The sequence below is a fragment of the Schistocerca serialis genome, chromosome 1 (assembly GCF_023864345.2).
Source record: "Schistocerca serialis cubense isolate TAMUIC-IGC-003099 chromosome 1, iqSchSeri2.2, whole genome shotgun sequence".
NCBI lineage: Eukaryota > Metazoa > Arthropoda > Insecta > Orthoptera > Acrididae > Schistocerca > Schistocerca serialis.
The window spans coordinates 718,577,106-718,599,935 of NC_064638.1; the positions used below are offsets into that span (position 1 = coordinate 718,577,106).

General features: G+C 44.9%; 1 protein-coding gene across 4 annotated transcripts in view; it reads left to right on the plus strand.

Annotated features, from left to right (window-relative positions):
- LOC126481244 (tumor susceptibility gene 101 protein) overlaps positions 1 to 22,830 on the plus strand; it is a 159,848-nt gene that overhangs the window by 66,413 nt on the left and 70,605 nt on the right. For all 4 annotated transcript variants that reach the window (XM_050104860.1, XM_050104867.1, XM_050104876.1 and 1 more), the window contains 2 exons: positions 12,063 to 12,226; positions 12,312 to 12,429. In XM_050104860.1, coding sequence (XP_049960817.1) covers positions 12,063 to 12,226; positions 12,312 to 12,429 — 282 coding nt within the window. The remainder of the gene's footprint in view (positions 1 to 12,062; positions 12,227 to 12,311; positions 12,430 to 22,830) is intronic.

Sequence of the window (22,830 nt, forward strand, 5' to 3'; positions counted from 1 at the left end):
GTTTCACAAAGTGTCTGCAAGATGGATGCCACAGCAGCTGACTCCTGAAATAAGAGAACGACGTGTTGATGCTTGTGAAGAAATTCTTCGGCACTTTTAATGAGAAGGTGATGGCTTCCTTCCAACAATCGTTACTAGGGATGAAACCTGGATTCACTTCCACCAACTGGAAACGAAGCGAGCGAGCAAGGAATGGTGCCATTCCTCATCACCAAAACCAAAGAAGTTTCAAACTGAACCATCTGCCGGAAAGGTTATGCTGACTCTCTTTTGGGACGAAAAAGGCATCATTTTGGAGCATTACATGCCTAGAGGGACCACTGTCACCAGTGCATCATACACAGATCCCCTAAAAAATCATCTGCGGCCTGCAATCAAATCAAAGTGATGTGGATTGCTGTCAGCAGGTGTCCTTTTGCAACATGATAATGCAAGGCCCCACACTGCCTGTACAACAGTTGCAACAATCACAGACCTGCATTTTGAGTGTCTTCCTTATCCACCATACTCACCAGACCTTGCCCCAAGTGATTTCCATATGTTGGGACCACTCAAAGACGCAATGGGAGGAAAGAAGTTCTGTTCTGATGAAGAGGAACGCCACACCATGCATGAGTGGTTGCACGGACTACCAAAAGAATTTTTTTCATAAGGAATTTATGCACTTAGTAAGTGCTGGAGGACTTGGATTGAGTGTGGGGGAGATTATTTTGAAAAGTGATAAAGCTCTGTACCACTTCTGCACAATATTTAAAAAAATATTTAAGGTTTTCATTTGACTCACCCTCGTACATCTGTATCACCTGTCAGAAAGTGTTTTACATTTTAAAAAATCGTTATTTGCACCACAACAGCTTAAGTTGATTTTCTATATTCCTGTAAGCCAAGAATAGTAATTATTTTTTTTTCCAAAAGATACATCCCTTCCGAACAACAAACTTCAGTTGCAACATTTATGTTAGTTAAAAATTTCCATTTTCCCCTCAAAGAATAATACATGAAGTACATGGAGAAATTCTGCATTGACTATTGCAATGCAAAAAATAACAAGCAGAAAAAGACTCATGAAAATCTGAAGCAGTGGATGTCAGGTATGAATGATCTTACTTAGAATTTTTTGTTTCCTTCCTCACAACACAATGTATTGTAATATCAGATTTATTTGTGTGTTCATTTGTGGAAACCCATTAATAATTTTATTTTATTACAATGTGTAGTGTCCTGGGAATTATTTAAGACTAATTGTGAGTTCCCACCAGGTTGGAGTAATGTGATGTAAGCATTTTTCAATGTGTCTGTACTTTTCCATAAATTGGAAAGTGACACACATAAATTTTTTTGTATTGTTCTTTGTAACTTTACTTCTTACATAATTACGTGTCTATTAAGTATGTACTTCTCTTAATCTATGAAAAAAAATTCCAAATGAAAAGCTTCATAAACACCTGAGTTATGGGCATTTATGTCGATAAGTACCATTTTGCATTGACATTCTTGCAGAGCCCAGTCATCAGAAAATCACTACATTTAAAATTCAATATAAAAAAATGTTGTAGCCTTGAGAGCAAAAAGATTTTGCACAAATTTGTATGTTTTAAGTATAAGCAACTGTGCAAAGTGAAAATCTGATACGATGGGTGACATGACCTGTGTTATTTGATGTTGAATGACCCAAAGTCCAAAGTAACAAGTGAATTAATATTAATAGACAGAAAATTTAAAGGTACAAAACTTAGAAGAATGGAAACAAGCAAAAACAAAAAACAAAAATATTGATAATTAGAAATTTAATGTTGATGATAAATATTTCTATTTCTTTATAAAATGAAAGGGAACTGTGATTACAAGTTATGCACAACAAGGAGTTTCTTAGACATGCCTTGCAATTTGGTATAGTCTTATAGAATCGGGTGCACCACCAGTGGCCTGCATCCTCCCAACATGATATTTCAACATCGTAACTCAGTGTCTTCATCAGGTGTTTCTTGAGACTGATCACTTTGCTGACCGAGTCCCATATTTATACCTGGGTAGTGCCTGGTGTTCACAATGCTGTCCACGTATACTGTGACTGTTTCTTGCAGAGGTATCCATGTCCAGATGTCCAGGCATATACCCTCTTCCATTCACATTCATTCCAGCTGTCTGCAGCCTTATGCTGTTGGAGTTGTGTATTATGTATGCACATGCTGCAGCAATCTCTTGTGGTGGTAGCCGCCATCTGGTGTTCCGTATTATGCTTGCTGTCAGGTTGTGCAGTGCTTGAGGTTTCAAGTGGTTGATGTTGTTCCCTATCTTGTCTGTGACCACTGTGGCTGTCTCCTGAGGAGCTAGTTGCTGCCTGGTGCTCCATATGAGGCCATATCCTGTTAATTATGCCCCCAGTCATCCGAGATTCATTACCAGAGAAGGGAACTTTTTTCTGGTGTTGCTCTGTAGTTCCAAAGCTAGTTCCATGCTGTACTGAGCTGGTATCCTGCTTCTTATTTCATCACATTCTCTGTCAACATGATTTTAATAGATTCATTGATGACACTACCCTAGAATCTGGAATTTGAGCCAGGATCCCGGTTTTGTCATAATTCTTGGTGTGTTCAAGTCCCAGGCAATGTTCTGCTATTGCTGATTTTGTTTTTTCAAAGGTGAGGCCCTTACAACTGCTGCCCACCAGCCTACATTTTTCTTCAGCTATGTTGATGACACGTTCATCATGTAGCCACATGGCTGCAAAAGATTGGATGAATTCCTAAACCATGTGAACTAAAGACATCTGAACATTAAGTTTGCTATGGAACTAGAGAATGGTGGTGAACTCCCATTCCTACGTTTTCTGGTGGAGAGGGAAGCAGGTGGCACATTCGGCTACAGTGTGTATAGGAAATTGACACATACTGACTTGAATCTACAGGCTGACAGTTGCCAACACCCAACACAGAAGAATGGGATGCTCAGAACACTTGCACACAGAGCCAAGACAAACTCCAACCAAGACAGCTTGATAACAGAGTTACAAGTGTTCAGGCACAGTGGATATTCAACTAGGGACATTTGCAAAGTGTTACATACCACCAGACGACCTGATACCACTGAAGAGGGACAAGAAGAAGAGACCAGGAAGGTAGCCTATCTGTCATATGTAGGGCCTGTCTCTGCTAAGGTCAGCAGAATCCTGAAGAAGCACAAAATCAAAGGCGTGTTCTAAGTGCCCAGCAAGATCTGGGTGCTTCTTAGAATGGTCAAGGGTGATCTGGGGTTTAAGGAAACCTGCATTTACTATACACCTTGTGAATGCGGAATGTCTTACATTGGTCAGACTACCAGAACAGTTGATGTAAGGTGTAAAGAACACCAAATACTTACCAGGCTATGGCAGGCCACTAAATCAGCAATAACAGAACATTGCCTGGAACTTGAACACACCATGAATTATGACAAAGCCAGGATCCTGGCTTGAACCCCCAGATTCTGGGATAGTGTCATCAGTGAATCTGTTGAAGTCAAGTTGGCAGAGAACACGATCAACCGAATAGTGGAGTACCAGCTCAGTTCAATGTGGAATCCGGCTTTGCTTCTGTTACACAGACACCAGAAGGAAGTTCACTTCTCTGGTAATGAATCTTAGACAACCAGAACCAGACCCCCATACAGAGCACAAGGTGGCAACTACCTCCTTGGGTGAAACTTGCTGAAACTTCCAGCAGCTCACAACCTAGGGACAAACTTAAAGGAGAACACCAGACAGCAGCTACTGCTACAAGAGATTGCTGCAGTATGCCCAGATATGATACACAACTCCAACAGCAGCGTGATGATACAGTAAACGCATCTCACAGGTGCATACCAATTTCAGAATGCCAGGAGGATGACATGCCCATGACAGAGAGACACAGTGCTCATGAACAGCACAAGGGACGTCTTCTGCCTCACAATACTGCTAGAAATGTGCTTCGCAGTTGCAGAAGTAATATGAAATGCCGTGGAATGGCTTCCACTGTGGAAGACAGCTGCAACTGGTGCAGATGAAAGAGGGGAAGGTTGGAGACAGATACCACCACAAGAAACAGCCACAGTGGATGCAGACAGCAGATTGAACACTAGGCACTGCCCAAGCATTAGTATGGGACCTGGTCAGCAAAGCGACCAGTCCCAGGAAATACCTGATGAAGATGCTGAGTTACAGTGTCGAAATATTGCGTTGGGAAGATGCGAACAATAGGCAGTATACCCGATTCTACAAAATGACCACTTGTGCGTTGTTGAGTCCCCTATAAATAGAACACTACACTTGGTTTAAGAATCATGAAAGAAGGTTTTATACATGGAAGAATCCTGGAGATACTAAAAGGTATCAGATAGATTATATAATGGTAAGACAGAGATTTAGAAACCAGGTTTTAAATTGTAAGACATTTCCAGGGGCAGATGTGGACTCTGACCACAATCTATTGGTTATGAACTGTAGATTAAAACTGAAGAAACTGCAAAAAGGTGGGAATTTAAGGAGATGGGACCTGGATAAACTGACAAAACCAGAGGTTGTACAGAGTTTCACGGAGAGCATAAGGGAACAATTGACAGGAATGGGGGAAAGAAATACAGTAGAAGAAGAATGGGTAGCTTTGAGGGATGAAGTAGTGAAGGCAGCAGAGGATCAAGTAGGTAAAAAGACGAGGGCTAGTAGAAATCCTTGGGTAACAGAAGAAATATTGAATTTAATTGATGAAAGTAGAAAATATAAAAATGCAGTAAATGAAGCAGGCAAAAAGGAATACAAACGTCACAAAAATGAGATTGACAGGAAGTGCAAAATGGCTAAGCAGGGATGGCTAGAGGACAAATGTAAGGATGTAGAGGATTATCTCACTAGGGGTTAGATAGATACTGCCTACAGGAAAATTAAAGAGACCTTTGGAGAAAGGAGAACCACTTGCATGAATATCAAGAGCTTTGATGGAAACCCAGTTCTAAGCAAAGAAGGAAAAGCAGAAAGGTGGAAGGAGTATATAGAGGGCCTATACAAGGGCGATGTACTTGAGGACAATATTATGGAAATAGAAGAGGGTGTAGGTGAAGATGAAATGGGAGATATGATACTGCGTGAAGAGTTTGATAGAGCACTGAAAGACCTGAGTCGGAACAAGGCCCCCGGAGTAGACAACATTCCATTAGAACTACTGACAGCCTTGGGAGAGCCAGTCCTGACAAAACTCTACCATTTGGTGAGCAAGATGTATGAGACAGGCGAAATACCCTCAGACTTCAAGAAGAATATAATAATTCCAATCCCAAAGAAAGCAGGTGTTGACGGATGTGAAAATTACCAAACTATCAGTTTAATAAGTCACAGCTGCAAAATACTAACGCGAATTCTTTACAGACGAATGGAAAAACTGATTGAAGCCAACCTCGGGGAAGATCAGTTCGGATTCCGTAGAAATGTTGGAACACGTGAGCCAGTACTGACCTTACAACTTATCTTAGAAGAAAGATTAAGGAAAGGCAAGCCTACGTTTCTAGCTTTTGTAGACTTAGAGAAAGCTTTTGACAATGTTGATTGGAATACTCTCTTTCAAATTCTGAAGGTGGCAGGGGTAAAATACAAGGAGTGAAAGGCTATTTACAATTTGTACAGAAAGCAGATGGCAGTTATAAGAGTTGAGGGGTATGAAAGGGAAGCAGTGGTTGGGAAGGGAGTGAGACAGGGTTGTAGCCTATCCCTGATGTTATTCAATCTGTATATTGAGCAAGCAATAAAGGAAACCAAAGAAAAGTTTGGAGTAGGTATTAAAATCCACGGAGAAGAAATAAAAACGTTGAGGTTTGCCGATGACATTGTAATTCTGTCAGAGACAGCAAAGGACTTGGAAGAGCAGTTGAACGGAATGAACAGTGTCTTGAAAGTTGGGTATAAGATGAACATCAACAAAAGCAAAACGAGGATAATGGAATGTAATCGAATTAAGTCAGGTGATGCTGAGGGAATTAGATTAGGAAATAAGACACTTAAAGTAGTAAAGGAGTTTTGCTATTTGGGGAGCAAAATAACTGATGATGGTCGAAGTAGAGAGGATATAAAATGTAAACTGGCAATGACGAGGAAACCATTTCTGAAGAAGAAAAATTTGTTAACATCGAGTATAGATTTAAATGTCAGGAAGTCGTTTCTGAAAGTATTTGTATGGAGTGTAGCCATGTATGGAAGTGAAATGTGGACGATAAATAGTTTAGACAAGAAGAGAATAGAAACTTTAGAAATGTGGTGCTACAGAAGAATGCTGAATATTAGATGGGTAGATCACGTAACTAATGAGGAGGTATTGAATAGAACTGGGGAGAAGAGGGGTTTGTGGCACAACTTGACAAGAAGAAGGGATCAGTTGGTAGGACATGTTCTGAGACTTCAAGGGATCGCCAATTTAGTATTGGAGGGCAGCGTAGAGGGTAAAAATCGTAGAGGGAGACCAAGAGATGAATACACTAAGCAGATTCAGAAGGATGTAGGTTGCAGTAGGTACTGGGAGATGAAGAAGCTTGCACAGGATAGAATAGCATGGAGGGCTGCATCAAACCAGTCTCTGGACTGAAGACCACAACAACAACAAAATTATTACTGGCACTTGAAAAAGGAAATAGTATTTTTGGAGGATAATTGAATTTGAATAATTGTATTAGAGTTGCTGGAGACACGAGGTTGTAGTAATAGTGCATTGTTAATTGAGACTCTACAAACAGTGTCACTGTTAATAATAATGGTAAGCTCAAATAGTTTCAGACCAGAGCTTTCTCTTGTTACATTACATTGGAAGAAAAGAGACTGGTTCACAAATCTCTGGGGCAAGAGCAAATATTTTTGAGTAATGTGAGAAGATCGTGGAAAATAAAAGCCATAACAACTTCAGAAATTAATGGTGGGTTTTGATTTTTAGACCTTCAGTAGGCAACATTTGACTAATGGTCACCTGGAGGATACTACACTCCTGGAAGTTGAAATAAGAACACCGTGAATTCATTGTCCCAGGAAGGGGAAACTTTATTGACATATTCCTGGGGTCAGATACATCACATGATCACACTGACAGAACCACAGGCACATAGACACAGGCAACAGAGCATGCACAATGTCGGCACTAGTACAGTGTATGTCCACCTTTCGCAGCAATGCAGGCTGCTATTCTCCCATGGAGACGATCGTAGAGATGCTGGATGTAGTCCTGTGGAACGGCTTGCCATGCCATTTCCACCTGGCGCCTCAGTTGGACCAGCGTTCGTGCTGGACGTGCAGACCGCGTGAGACGATGCTTCATCCAGTCCCAAACATGCTCAATGGGGGACAGATCCGGAGATCTTGCTGGCCAGGGTAGTTGACTTACACCTTCTAGAGCACGTTGGGTGGCACGGGATACATGCGGACGTGCATTGTCCTGTTGGAACAGCAAGTTCCCTTGCCGGTCTAGGAATGGTAGAACGATGGGTTCGATGACGGTTTGGATGTACCGTGCACTATTCAGTGTCCCCTCGACGATCACCAGTGGTGTACGGCCAGTGTAGGAGATCGCTCCCCACACCATGATGCCGGGTGTTGGCCCTGTGTGCCTCGGTCGTATGCAGTCCTGATTGTGGCGCTCACCTGCACGGCGCCAAACACGCATACGACCATCATTGGCACCAAGGCAGAAGCGACTCTCCATTCGTCCCTCCATTCACGCCTGTCGCGACACCACTGGAGGCGGGCTGCACGATGTTGGGGCGTGAGCGGAAGACGGCCTAGCGGTGTGCGGGACCGTAGCCCAGCTTCATGGAGACGGTTGCGAATGGTCCTCGCCGATGCCCCAGGAGCAACAGTGTCCCTAATTTGCTGGGAAGTGGCGGTGCGGTCCCCTACGGCACTGCGTAGGATCCTACGGTCTTGGCGTGCATCCGTGCGTCGCTGTGGTCCGGTCCCAGGTCGACGGGCACGTGCACCTTCCGCCGACCACTGGCGACAACATCGATGTACTGTGGAGACCTCACGCCCCACGTGTTGAGCAATTCGGCGGTACGTCCACCCGGCCTCCCGCATGCCCACTATACGCCCGCGCTCAAAGTCCGTCAACTGCACATACGGTTCACGTCCACGCTGTCGCGGCATGCTACCAGTGTTAAAGACTGCGATGGAGCTCCGTATGCCACGGCAAACTGGCTGACACTGACAGCGGCGGTGCACAAATGCTGCGCAGCTAGCGCCATTCGACGGCCAACACCGCGGTTCCTGGTGTGTCCGCTGTGCCGTGCGTGTGATCATTGCTTGTACAGCCCTCTCGCAGTGTCCGGAGCAAGTATGGTGGGTCTGACACACCGGTGTCAATGTGTTCTTTTTTCCATTTCCAGGAGTGTATCTAAATGAAACATACCTTAAATGCTAAAGGTATTACAGAATGTTTGTTCATTACAGAGGAGGACAAGTAACTTAATATCAAGGGCAATTTGTTGTAATGTTTACTGACTAGTGTCAAATGTTGAACGATATTAGAACTTAATTTTTGTGGATAGTTTGTGGCTGGTGAGTATTTTGCTGTGAAATGATAAATATATTCAGACAACAGAGAAATTGGACCAGGGTGGGTAAGGAGGAGGGCATGTGGGAGAGATAAGTGGTAAACACACAGAGATTGTATTACAGTATAATATTCTTCAGTCAGCAGAATTTGGTTTCGATGTATGGGGATATGATATGACTGCTCAATTGATTGGCTTTGGGACAAGGATTGAAAATTCTCCGTACAGATTACAAGGTGTTTGACATCTATATCCAGCAATGCTTGCTGCATTCAAAGTGTTAGCAGGATCAGTAATTAAGAGTCCACATGTTTTGTTACATTCACCTGATAGCATAAATTGTCATAATGTAATAAAACATCAACTCCATTTAATGTTCAAAAAGAATCTTGGATTATCAACTGTTCTGTTTTTATGCTAGGATATATGTTATACTTGTTATATTGTAAATGAATATGCCCTATACAGTCATAAATGCTTTGCTATACAAGTAAGAGTTGCTCCATCTGTGCATGAGCTCACTGAGGTTCGGACATTAGTGTTTCATATTAAATATAGCACTATGTGTAACAAGTAAAATCTTATGTTTTTGATTGAGTTAATGTTAATCCTTAGAACTGCAAGTTTGTTAGTGGTCTGTGGCCAGTTTCTAGCACAGCCGAGTGTGTGAAGTATATCTCCATCTTCTTATCCTTTTCCAAATTTATTTGTACACTGCTGCTTTTCATTCTTGTATATCTGTCTTTCAGTGAATCATTGTTTTTCGTCCAACATTTCTTTGTGTTGCGATTGCAAACGTTTCAAATTTCTTATTTACAATATGACTGGCTCCATAGGAAATGTGAGCTCAGATCATAGTCTTGCAGTCTCTGATTGTACACACATCAAAAAAAGTTTTGCATCACCTCTGTTCCGAGAGTTCCAAAACCTGTACAGAAAATTGGAATAGAGTTCATCATAAACATCATTTCTGCCCTTTTTATTGCTCAGGAAAACCACACATTGCATTTTGTACCACCATACTGCAAGACCTTCAGTGGTGGTGGTGGTGGTCCAGATTGCTGTACACACCAGTGCCACTAATACCCAGTAGCACGTCCTCTTGCATTGATGCGTGCCTGTATTCATCATGGCATACTATCCACAAGTTCATCAAGGCACTTTTAGTCCAGATTGTCCCACTCCTCAATGGTGATTTGGCATAGATCCCTCAGAGTGGTTGGTGGGTCACATTGTCCATAAACAGCCCTTTTCAATCCATCCCTGGCATATTCGATAGGATTCATGTCTGGAGAACATGCTAGCCACTCTAGTCAAGCAGTGTCATTATCCTGAAGGAAGTCATTCACAAGATGTGCACGATGGGGGCGCGAATTGTCATCCATGAATATAATGCCTTGCCAATATGCTGCCGATATGGTAGCGCTATGGGTCGGAGGATGGCATTCATGTATCGTACAGCCATTACGGCACCTTCCATGATCACCAGCGGCGTACCTCGGCCCCACATAATGCCACCCCAAAACAGCAGGGAACCTCCACCTTGCTGCACTTACTGGCAGTGTGTCTAAGGTGTTCAACTGACGGGATTGTCTCCAAACACATCATCGACGATTATCTGGCTGAAGACATATGTGGCACTCATCAGTGAAGAGAACGTGATGCCAATCCTGAGTGGTCCATTTGGCATGTTGTTGGGTCCACCTGTACTGCACTGCATGGTGTCGTGGTTGCAAAGATGGACCTCGCTATGGACATAGGGAGTGGAATTGTGCATCATGCAGCCTATTGTGCACAGTTTGAGTCATAACATGATGTCCTGGGGCTGCGCGAAAAGCATCATTCAACACGGTGGCATTGCTGTTAGGGTTCCTGTGAGCCATAATCCGTAAGTAGTGATCATTCACTGCAGTAATAGCCCTTGGGTGGCCTGAGCGAGGCATGTCATTGACAGTTCCTGTCTCTCTGTATCTCCTCCATGTCTGAACAACATCACTTCGGTTCTCTCTGAGGTGCTTGGAAACTTCCCTTGTTGAGGGCTCTTCCTGGCACAAAGTAACAATGTGGACGCAATCGAACCGCAGTGTTGACCATCTAGGCATGGTTGAACTACAGACAACACGAACCTTGCACCTTCTTCCTGGTGAAATGACTGGAACTGATCGGCTGTCGGACTCCCTCCGTCTAATAGGGGCTGCTCATGCATGGTTGTTTACATCTTTGGGCGGGTTTAGTGACATTTCTGAACAGTGAATGGGACTGTGTCTGTGTTGCAATATCCACAGTCACCTCCTATCTTCAGGAGGTCTGGGAACCAGGTTGATGCAAAACTTTTTTTGTGTGTATATATACAGAATTTTTTTGTGTTATATGACACTAACGACTTCCATGTTCCTGCTTTCTGTGTTTCTGTTGGATAATTTGTAACCTTCCAATGCCAAAGTTGTGCATCCTCCTTTCAAAAAAAGTGTTTTTCAAATAATGCAGGATGTGTATGTTAAGTGTTTTCACCTCTGTATTTCTATGTTTTCAATTATTTTAGAACATTTTCCATCCCATTTGTAAGGAAATCATCTGTTTCCTTGCTTTTCCGTACATTATACCTGCTCTGTACCTCGTTATGCCAGCAACATTGTTCCATCTTATCTCTTCCTTTTACAGTCTTTGCTTACATCAGTATTAGAAGCAATTAATTGAATGTGGAGTGTCTCCATTCATAACTTTGGTGTTCATCAAATGATAATTACCTGCTTCCTGCATTCTTGTTGCCAATTTTTGTGCTATATTTTCTTTAATGCTTTTCTAGTGTACTAAATGTTGCTGTTTCGTCAAACACCAACTTTCATCACTTGAAAATAATGAGCATGTGAAATATTGCAGAGTTTCAATGATGTTATCCAATGTAATACTGGAAAGCATCAGCAACAGTTTCTTTGCTGCCAGTTAATCCTTTGATGAGTTTATGTGTAGACTTCTATGATGTAATAGTTTCACCAGACACTCCATGTACGAAGTTTTCGCTCCTTGTTTCCTCAAAACTTACCGGTTACTTATTGTTTGATATAGCTACTTTTCATACTTTCCGTAAACTAATGCTGTGCACTTGCTGACACACTTGTTAAATCTACTATCATAGAGCTCCTCAAGTGCTGGAGCATCACAATAAGGCATGAATATAATCTTTGTGGTGGACGAATAGTGCTGCCGTTGTGAATCATTTTTGTAAGCAGTTACTGCAGCAGTGTGGTGGTATGCTTCTGTTTAATTCAAGATTATCAAATTTCTTAGTGCATCATACAAAAATATTATTAGATGACCAACAAACAAAATTAAGTAAAAAAACAAATATAAGTTGGAAAGTTGTAGTCAGTAGCAACAGGTATGTAGGGTACTTTTTCTAATTTTATTTTTCATGTATAAATATAAGACTGTAAGCAAGTTCAAAGCTTGTAATCAAATATGTATTTACGTATTTTCTGATATTTATGCATTATTTTGACTAGTTGATTTTTCTTTTTTGGGAACAGGAAATGTATATAACATACCGGTGTGCATTTGGTTAATGGACACTCATCCAAATAATGCTCCAATGTGTTACGTAAAGCCAACTCCAGATATGCAGATCAAAGCATCAAGATACGTTGACTTCAGTGGAAAGGTTTACCTTCCATATCTTCATGACTGGGTTCCAGTGAGTCCTGTGCTGTACACACAAATAATTTGAGACCATTATCTACATTTTTGTGTGTTACGTACTCTTTTCTTCTTCTTTTTAGACTCAGTCTGATTTGGTTGGCCTGATACAGGTTATGATAGTGACATTTGGAGAGCAGCCACCAGTGTTTGCTAAAACAAGGTCTGATGTCCCAACCAGCACACCTTACCCCACACATGGTAAGTGGTAAGATTACGACCAGCTTTTTATTTGCTGTTTTGTAGTATTATTGAAAGACCACTCCTCCATTGCTGGTATGTACTTTATTTAACTTCTCAGCTGGTTTCAGCCTGTGAATCCAGACCATTTTAAAATGAAAGAGAAACTGCCATTGTTAATGCACACATGTGTAGTAAAAGTATGGGCAGAATATATATCTTACATTGTACTGTTGTGCAGCAACATCAAATGATAAAAAAGTAAAAGCCTGGTGGGTTTAAAAGTTATATGCCCAGTAATTTCATGAGAAACTTGGCTTGTCATAATTTTAAAAACTGTACAATTTGACACATGAAAAGTATTGCCATGCTTCATCTTTAAAATGAGTTGTATTGTGACACGTTCAAAATGTTAAATTGCGTGTTTTCTCAATAAAAAATTAAAAGTAATTTTTAGATTTAATGAGAATCTCAAATAGTTGCAGTGGACAGTGCATCCAGGTCAAGTGTAGCAAGAGTGATGAAAAATTAAAACACAGGTATCTGTAAAGACCACTAGTATGTCTTGGACACAACAGGGACTGCTTAAAAGAACATTTTTACTAACACCTAGATGCAGCCACGAACTTGCAGAGTATTTTTAAAAGAAGTTGTCAGTAGTGGGGCAGCATATGTTCATGTCTCTTAGTATGCACTGTCTATTAAGTATTAAGTGTCTATTCCTTAATTGGTATAATTTTCTGTTTCTTAACATATGTCCATAAAGTATTCCTTCATTGTGTGAAGAATTAAAGGATTGTTTTTGATACTGTGCATTACGTGACTATCTCACATAAGGTGACCTGCAAAGCTGGATTTACTTCCTTCTCCTCCTTCTTCTCCCCATCCCCCCCCCCCCCCCCATCCCCCCTCTATATATTCCTTTTATCATATTTTAAAATTCCTTCCACTAGTCCAAAGTAGATAGCCTTGCAGTCAGAGCAGTAAATTTTGTATGTGCTATAAGTCTTTCATTGTGCAAATGTCTTATATTAAATTTATTGTGTAAAATATTTATGTATCTGTCATATAATGCATTAAAATAGGATTTTCATGTCCATTGTAAAGCACCTGAATGTGCGGTTGTGGACTTTAATAAAGTACATATCAGCAAGTGGAGCAGCCTTTCATTAATTGAACATACAGTTGCAGGATAATGACACTCTCAGGACATATAAAAACTAATTTTGTGATATTATTAACATGCTGCAATTTAGTTTCTTCTTTTCCCTACTTGTTAATAGTTACAAAAGACTGCCTAATAGCGCTTCTTTTATATTTGGAGAAATCCAATCTTAAATCAGTCTCAACAAAAAAGTCTGATTTGAACTACAGACCTAAATGTTACTGCATTATTATAGTGTGTTCCACTTTCAAAACACCGTGGAGGGAGAACCACTTCTCAGAATGACATCAAATTTGAGCAGAATATTATCAGTATATTGGGGGGGGGGGGGGGGGGGGGAGGGAGAATGGTGAAATAAAAGAAAGTAGATGACATTGTAAATGGGGTCAGCTAGAAATGATAGGTGAACTGCAGCATGACAGCTATGTTTTGAGCTGAATTTTACCCCATCCATGCTGTTCAATCTGTAGGATTGCACATGTTTGGCAATCAGCAGTTGTGGCACTGTTAGTTAGGTAAGCCCACCCACCACAGCAAGATAATGCCACATCAGATGGGAAAAATTAGTTTTTAATTGTCCTGAGGCCAAAAACCACATAACGCTCAGGGGGCTCAGCATTTAGTTGCTGGGTACGGGCTTGGCGACCCTGGGGTTCCTGAGCTGGGGACTGGGAAGTGCCACCAGTCCTCAATACCGTAAGCTCTGAGCGTGCTTCAACGACCACCATAAGGCGCAATGGTGGAACATTGTACGGTACAGAGCCTGGGGATCTTTGCTTAACTGCCTGGGTCACGAGGATGGTATAAACCTCTATAAAAAACCCTCAATCTCAATATGTGCTGTGCGCCGAGGAGACGCATGGCTGTTGAGGTAGAACAGTTGCTAACGGGCGACCTCTGGGGAACCTGCCACCCCCGGTTGTATTAGGCTTATCCAGGCAAGCGGGGCTCTGTCTGGATGGACATTCCTTACCCTAGCTGCTCATGGGACCATCATGAAAAGAAATACGAATAGTGCGCAAGCACGAGTCTCTAAGAAAGGAAAGTTCAATGCTTTACAGTATGACCCCCAATCGTTCCCTTCCCTGCCCACACCAGGGGAGGAACGGCGGTCTAAATTACCAGGTGAGACGTATTTTCTCGTTTTATGGTTTGCAGCTGAACTCATTTCTGACCACAAAGCCTCAGTTTTTTGTGGAAATTTTAGAGGACAAGTTTGGAGAAGTTGAGGGCACATCTAAAATGAGGTCTGGAGCAGTCCTCATATAGACAGCATCCCCAGCACAGTCACGGGCATTGCTTGCTTGTGACAAGCTCGGTGATGTTGCAGTCTCCATTACGCCTCATAAGAGCCTCAATATGGTTCAGGGACTTATTTTTCATCATGACCTGTTGTTGCAGTCTGATGATGAGCTCCGTGCAAATCTGGAACACCGCGGTGTCCACTTTGTACAACATGTCTTCAGGGGACCTAAAGATAGTAGGGTCCACACCGGCGTCTTCATCTTGGCTTTCGAGGGAGACACCCTGCCCGAGAAGGTCACTGTGATCATATATCGATGTGATGTTAAGCCTTACGTCCCTCCTCCCATGAGCTGCTTTAAGTGCTGGAGGTTTGGGCATATGTTATCGAGATGTGACGCCAACCCTACCTGTCGGGATTGTGGACGTGCCTCCCACCCCAATGTCCCATGTTCGCTGCCCCCTGTTTGTGTCAACTGCAGACAGAAACATTCACCTTGCTCGTCAGACTGCATGGTTTATCACAAAGAATGGAAGATTATGGAGTATAAGACCTTGGGCAGGCTCACTTGCACAGAGGCTAAATGCAAGTATGACCGACTTCACCCTGTGCGCATTTCATCGACATTTGCTGCAGCAGCTTCGATGTCGCCATCCCTGGCGATGAGCCCCCAAGCTCAGGCGCTTTTTGTGGGCCCTCCAGCCCAGCCGTCTATTCCTGCCCCCCCAGGTAGTTGGGGGAACACCCTCTTCCGTTGCTCCCCTGTTATCATCATCGGGAGTAACAACCCCTCCTTCTTTGGGGACTTCAGTCCCCGCCTCTGAGCCAGAGAACTGCCTGCCTCCTCCAGCTCCCCTCGCGCGGAGGGGATTGCTTGGTGCCCTCCCTTCCACGGTTCCTGCCCCATCAGATGTCAGCCAGTGGCTGAAAAAGCCACCACCTGAGGGCCGTAGGGCTTCCAGGTCTTCCTCAGTCCATGAGACTCGGTCGGAAAAGCCCACCCAGCCTGATAAACTGAAGGACAAACGGGACCCTACCAAAAAGAAGAAAAAGCAAAAGGAGAAGGACATAGGGACAGAAAAGGAGTTCACCACTGCACCTGAAGATGATGTGGAGCATCTAGCATTCACTCAGGAGCACCTCCAATGGAAGTTCATCAGGCTACTTCGCAATCGGTGGCGGCGAGCCCCCCCCCCCTCCCCCCCCATGTTCTTTCATGTCTTCCATTCACAATCGGATACCATTATCCTTCAATGGAATTGCCATGGTTTTTTCCACCACCTTGCTGAGTTGAAACAGCTTTTGTGCCGCTTCCCTGCCACTTGTCTGGCTCTACAGGAAACCTGGTTTTCTGTTCGGCAGACCCCCTCCCTCTGTGGCTACCGGGGTTACTATAAGAACCGCATGGAATACGACAGGGTGTCTGGCGGTCTCTGTGTTTATGTTCTTGCCACTGTTCCTAGTGCCCCAGTGCCACTTCACACGGCTCACAAGGCTGTGGCTGTTAGAATCCGGGCAGGAATGGAGCTTACCATCTGTTCCCTCTACCCTCCCCCGGATGAGGTTGTCCCTCTTGCCGACCTAGCTGCCTTGATTGCCCAGCTCCCCCTGCCATTCCTCCTTCTGCGGGACTTAAATGCCCACCACCCTTTATGGGGTGGGGCCCAGATCTCAGGCCAGGGTAGGAACGTTGAGGCTCTCTTGGCACAGCAGGACATTTGCCTCCTTAACACTGGTGCTCCCACATATTTAAGCTTGACTCATGGCACATACTCGGCCATTGTCCTCTATCTTAGTAGCCCAGGTCTTCTTCCATACCTCAGTTGGAGGGTCCACGATGACCTCTGTGGTAGCAACCACTTTCCTATCCTGGTTTCTCTTCTTCAATCCCAACGCCCTGACCAGCTGCCATGATGGTCTCTTCATGGAGCTGATTGGGCAGCCTACACCTCAGCTACTATGGCCATTGCCCCGCTTCCTGGTGATATTGATTTGCCAGTGGACGAGGTCACTATGGCCATTGTTTCTGCTGCCGAGGCAACTGACCCCTGCTCTTCAAGTACCCTAAGGCATAAGTGAGTCCCTTGGTGGACACCACAGATTGCAGAAGCTATCCCGGGCTCGGTGGTTAATCTGTCGGAGCAAACAGGACTGCTGGGAACGATATGTTGCCACCATAGGTTCTCGCACCTCCCCATCTCAGGTGTGGTCGTGGGTTCGGCGCATTTTTGGCTTTCGCCCTCATGCATCTGTCCCTTGCCTTTCTCTTCAGGGTACACTTTGTACTGACCCAATCGCCATCGCCGAACGTCTGGCAGAGTACTTTGCCTGTATTTCCGCAACAGCAGGCTACAGTGCAGAATTCCGCACCATTAAATAGCAGGCGGAGCGTACACAGTTGTCGTTTCACACACACCATTGGGAATGATACAATGCCCCGTTTAGTGAATGGGAGTTCCAAAGTGCCCTTACAGCTTGCCCTGATACCTCTCCAGGTCCAGACCAAATTCACAACCAGTTTCTTCACCATCTCTCGGCGCACTGTCAGGTTGAATTACTCGCCCTGTTTAACCGCATCTGGACGGAGGGCGTTTTCCCAACTCGTTGTCAGGATAGCATTACCATCCCGGTGCTGAAACCTGGTGCAGATCCTCTGGTGGTTGATAGCTATTGCCCTATCAGCCTTACCAACGTTATGTGCAAACTCCTGGAGCGGATGGTGAGTTGGCGGCTCATGTGGATCCTCGAAGCTCAGAGCCTCCTAGCCCAGCAACAGGGGGGCTTCCGTCAGGGCCGCTCAGCGATCGACAATTTAGTCTTGCTAGAGTCGGCTATTCGTACAGCTTTTACCCACTGAGAACATCTAGTTCTTTGATCTTCGGAAGGCGTACGATACCACCTGGCGCCATCATATCCTTGCTACACTGCACGAATGGGGCTTACGGGGTCCACTTCAGATTTTTCTACAGAATTTTCTCTCCAATCGCTCCTTTCGGGTTAGAGTTGGCACTTATTTTAGCTTTGCCCATATTCAGGAGAACAGTGTCCCGCAGGGCTCGGTTCTCAGCGTTCCCCTCTTTCTGGTGGAGATTAATGGTCTTGCAGCTGCAGTGGGCTCATCGGTCTGTTCCTCTCTATATGCCGATGACTTTTGTCTTTATTACAGTTCCCCAAGCATCAGTGTCGCTGAACGGCAGCTGCAGGGAGCTATCCGTAAGGCACATTTTTGGGCATCCAGCCATCGTTTTCAGTTCTCAGCCTCTAAGACCCGGGTGATGCATTTCTGTCGTCATCGAACGGTCCACCTCCATCCAGAGCTCTACCTTGCCAATGAACTCCTTCATATTGAGGAGACGCATCGCTTCCTTGGCATGCTGCTTGATTCTCAGCTCACTTGGACACCTCATCTTCGCGAGCTTAGACAACAGTGCTGGCGGCACCTCAACATCCTTCGCTGCTTCAGCCACACCATTTGGGGCGGGGGGGGGGGGGCTGCACGAACAAGAACAACCCTCCTACAGTTCGATAAGGCCTTAGTCCAGTCCTGTCTTGACTATGGGAGCATGATGTACAACTCAACAGCACCTTCAACGTCGCAGATCCTCGACCCGATTCTCCATTGTGGCCTCAGACTGGCGACAGGTGCCTTCCGCACTAGTCCGGTGACTAGCCTTCTTGTAGAAGCTGGAATCCTTCCCCTATGATTCAGCCAACAACAGTTGCTTGCGTCGTACATCGCCCGCGTCCATGCCTCGCCCGACCACCCAAACCACAGGTTCCTTTTTCCATCTTCTGCACTCCCCTCCCCACGGCGGCGGCCTAGGTCGGGTCTCCCGATCGCAGTCCGTGTTCATTCCCTTCTCTCATCACTCGAGTCCTTTCCCCTTCCTCCATCCTTCCGGCCCTCTTCTTCCACCCCTCCTTGGTCCCTCCCTCGCTTGCAGCTTTGCTTAGATTTGTCCTGCGACTCCAAGTCCTCCGTTCCACCCGCCAGTCTTCGTCAACAATTCCTGGCTCTTCTTGCCTCATTTCGCAATGCAGATGTACTCTCCACCGATGGTTCTGTGGTCGATGGGTGCACTGGGTTTGCTTTCATCCACAGCGACTACGTTGAGCAGCTTTCCCTGCCTTGTGGGAGCAGTGTTTTCACTGCGGAGCTGGTTGCTCTTTATCGTACACTCACTCACCTTTTCTCCTGTCCTGGGGAGTCGTTTGTCATATGCAGTGACTCCCTGAGTGGATTGCAAGCACTCGACCAGTGTTTTTCTCGGGACCCTTTGGTGCGCGGTATCCATCAACCACTGTATTCTGTTGTATTCTAGTCAACTATTTGCTCTGCTCCTTTTAAGTGTCCTCTATTTTGTGTTACTGCGGTGTTCATTTTAGCTCTGTACTCCTTGGTGTTCCCTCCCTCTGGGTGCAGAGGTTACACTTTTACTGTATAGGCCTTTTACAAGTATGTCTGTTTGGAACTGGGCACTGATGACCTTGATGTTTAGCTGCCGTCAAACCCCAAAACCAACCAACCAACCAACCAAAAACCACATAAAAAGCAAAATGTTGTTAGTTTCTGATTGTCATGTGGCCTGTGCAAAACATGTTCAGTAAGGAGTCTACCGTTTTCTGCCTCAAACTGAAGTCGAGAAACAGCATGTTCCACAACAGATTGGAGCATCTCAGTGGTCACGTTCAGAATGCATTGCACAATGCATGCCTTAAATTCAAGTACATCTGGAATTGGAAGACTGTTCACATCATGTTTCAGGTAACACCACAGCCAGAAGGCCGGCCGGTGTGGCCGAGCGATTATAGGCGCTACAGTCTGGAACCGCGCGACCGCTACAGTCGCAGGTTTGAATCCTGCCTCGGGCATGGATGTGTGTGATGTCCCTAGGGTAGTTAGGTTTAAGTAGTTCTAGGTTCTAGGGGACTGATGACCTCAGAAGTTAAGTCCCATAGTGCTCAGAGCCATTTGAACAGCCAGAAGTCACACTGATTAAGATCAGCTGATCTGGACAGCCAGGCTGTAGGGAAATGGCAGATGATGATTCTAACATTTCCAAAATGCCTTTGCAGCAGCTGCTTCACTGGCAGTGCAACATGTGGAGGAGCACCATCTTACGTAAAAGTGATCCTACCCACAGAGCCACCTTGTTAAAAGGCTGGAATTACGTTGATGTGCAAAAGACTTTCATACTATTTACCAATCACGGTACAGGTAGCAGGACCTGCAGGAGTCATCTCACCCTCAGGGGCTTCAGCATTCATTTGCTGGTATGGTTTTAATGACCCTGGGGTTCCATAGCAGTGGACTGGTAAGTGCTGCCAGCCCCCTATTACTGTAAGTTCTGGACATTATCAGCAACCACCATACAGTGCAGTGGTGGAACGTTGAGCATATCAGGGAACAGGAATCTTGGCTTGACTGCCCAGAGCATGAGGATGGAATAAACCTGTATAAAAAAAACCTCAGTCTCAAGGTGTGCTGCATGCTGATGGGATGCGTGGCTGCTGAGGTGGAACATTCATTAGCGGGCAACCTATGGGGAAAACTGTTGCACCTCAGTTGTATAAGGCTCATTCATGCACATGGGGCTCTGTCTAAATGGGTCCTTATTTCCCTAGCTGCTCCCAGCATAAGGGATGGGCTGCCAGAAGGTACCAACACCCAGTCTAAGAAGGGTGCTCATGTAGCCAGTTCTGCTGATTGAGGCAGTATTGCAGAATATATTTCTTATATTTAAAAGAAGGCTTAGAAGGCATTGCTGTTACCTTAAAGCCTGTTAAGCGCTTGCGCATTGGTACCCTGTTTGCTGAAACATCTAGTTCCAACAAGTCCAGGACCTTCAGAAAGCTTAATGCCTTGGGGATTGTGCGATAGAAACTGAATTTCACAGCAGCTGGAACTACAGCAAAGGAGTTGTTGTAACTTGCAGGGTTCTAGTTGACATTCCCCGAGAATAATTGAAAGCCAAATGGTCCCAGGAAGGCATTGTTGATGTGCAAAATGTTATGAAATGGGTGGATAGTGGTCTTGTAAAATCAGATTCTTCTATCCTTACTTTTAACAGCCCCGAACTACCAGAGCACGTGAATACAGGTTTCCTCTGCGTAAATGTAAAATCTCATTACCTAAATCCAATGCGGTGTTTTAAATGCCAGCACTTTCGGCACACTACTCTTGGCTGTAAAGGAGAAGACATGTGGGAAATGTGGTAAAGTTGCCCATGACAAAATTGGTTGCTCCTCTCCTCCAAAGTGTGTCAAATGCTCTGGGGATCACCCTGTGTGAAGCAGGGACTGCTGAGTTTTCCTTTAGGAACAGAAGATCCCTGAGATCAGAATGACAAAGCACATCCCTTATGGTGAAGCCAAGAAGTTATACAAGTCTATGCAGCCACCCACATTTGCTGCCTGCTTTTCTTCCATTCTGAAACAACCCGTCCCGGAAACTGATGCCACTACACAAATGGAGGTTGCTACTGCCAGCACTAGCACCTGCATTTGTCAATGCACTTAAACTGCTGCAGTTCCTTTGAAGCCTGCCCCTCCCCCCAGAACTTCAGAAAAGGCCCTGGTTGCTGACATCTTGGATCTTCCTGCCCCTCCAGGGGTCAAGTCTTATGCACTGCCCAGCGCTGCTACAACCACTACCAGAGCCATCTCGGAAAAAAAAAAAAATCAAAGTCAAAGGCAAAGAATCTCCCACTGAAGGAGACAGGAGGTACCTAATCAGATGATGTTGATGTCTTCCTATATGATGTCTCTCTCGAATCTTTCTCGGAGGCAGTGGAGGTTGATGTCGAACTGGGGCAATCATCTCATCCCAAGACTGAGCCTCTAACCATTGTGGGCTCCCCTCCTAGGCAGGAAGTCAGTATGAAAGTACTACCCCCCGTGACAGATGGCACCAATTATACAGTGGAACATGAATGGATTCAGGACACATGTGGAGGAACCGAAGCTCCGAGCACTGCAACACCCCCTGTGCTTGTGTTCACAGGAAACACAAGTAAAAATATCTGCTTCCCCTGTACTATGGGGCTATACACTATATTGCAAGGGTGACCTGACTGGGGAAAGGGCCAAAGGAGAGAACACCACTCCTCTGCCCTCCCCCTGGATACTGACCTGCAAGCAGCTGCAGTTGAAATTCTGTTACAGTTTGCTCTCTTTATTTACTTCTGCTGGATGCAGTAAACTCCGGGGCTGCTGCAGAACTTGTGGAGCAACCCCCCAACCGTTTCTCCTCCTGGAAGACTTCAATCCCCATCGTGTCCTGTGGGTCTTGACCTCTACCTGTCCTTGGGGTTGAGTTTTGGTGCACCTCCTGACATCTCAAGAGCTGTGCATTCTAAACAATGGTACTCCAACTCATTTCTGTGCTGCTACTGGGTCATTCTCGGCCACTGACGTATCTCTTTGCTCTCCCGCTGACTCTCTTCACTGGAAGGTCATTGACGACCTTCATTCGAGTGACCGCTGCCCAACCTATGTTCATCTACTGGGCTGTGGACTACTGGAACAGAAGCCACCAACTTGGATGATTGGCAGGGCTAACTGGGCGCTGTTCAGCCAGTTGGTGGCGTTTGAACACTGTGACATCGTCCAGGAATGGGTGGACCACAGCGTGCATGTGATCCATCATGCTGCCGACCTAGCCATACCAAAGTGTTTCACTCCTCTTAGGAAGCGACCTGTACCTTGGCAGACAGAAGAGTGCCATTCAGCCATCCGGGTCAGGCATATGGCTCTTTGAGGGTTTAAATGCCACCCGACAGTGGACACCCTCACAGCCTTTTGAATCGCAAGAGTCGAGGTTCACCACGTCGTGTAGGAGAGCAAAATATGGTCATGGCAAGCGTTCCTGGACTCTATCAACTGTTCCACTTGTTCTACAAAAGTATGGGAAGCCGTCCAGTGTATATCCAGTAAACACAGTCGTTTACCAGTGCTAAGCAGGAGTGTCCCCAAACGACACCTGGAGACATCACTCAGTCGCTGGCCAAACATT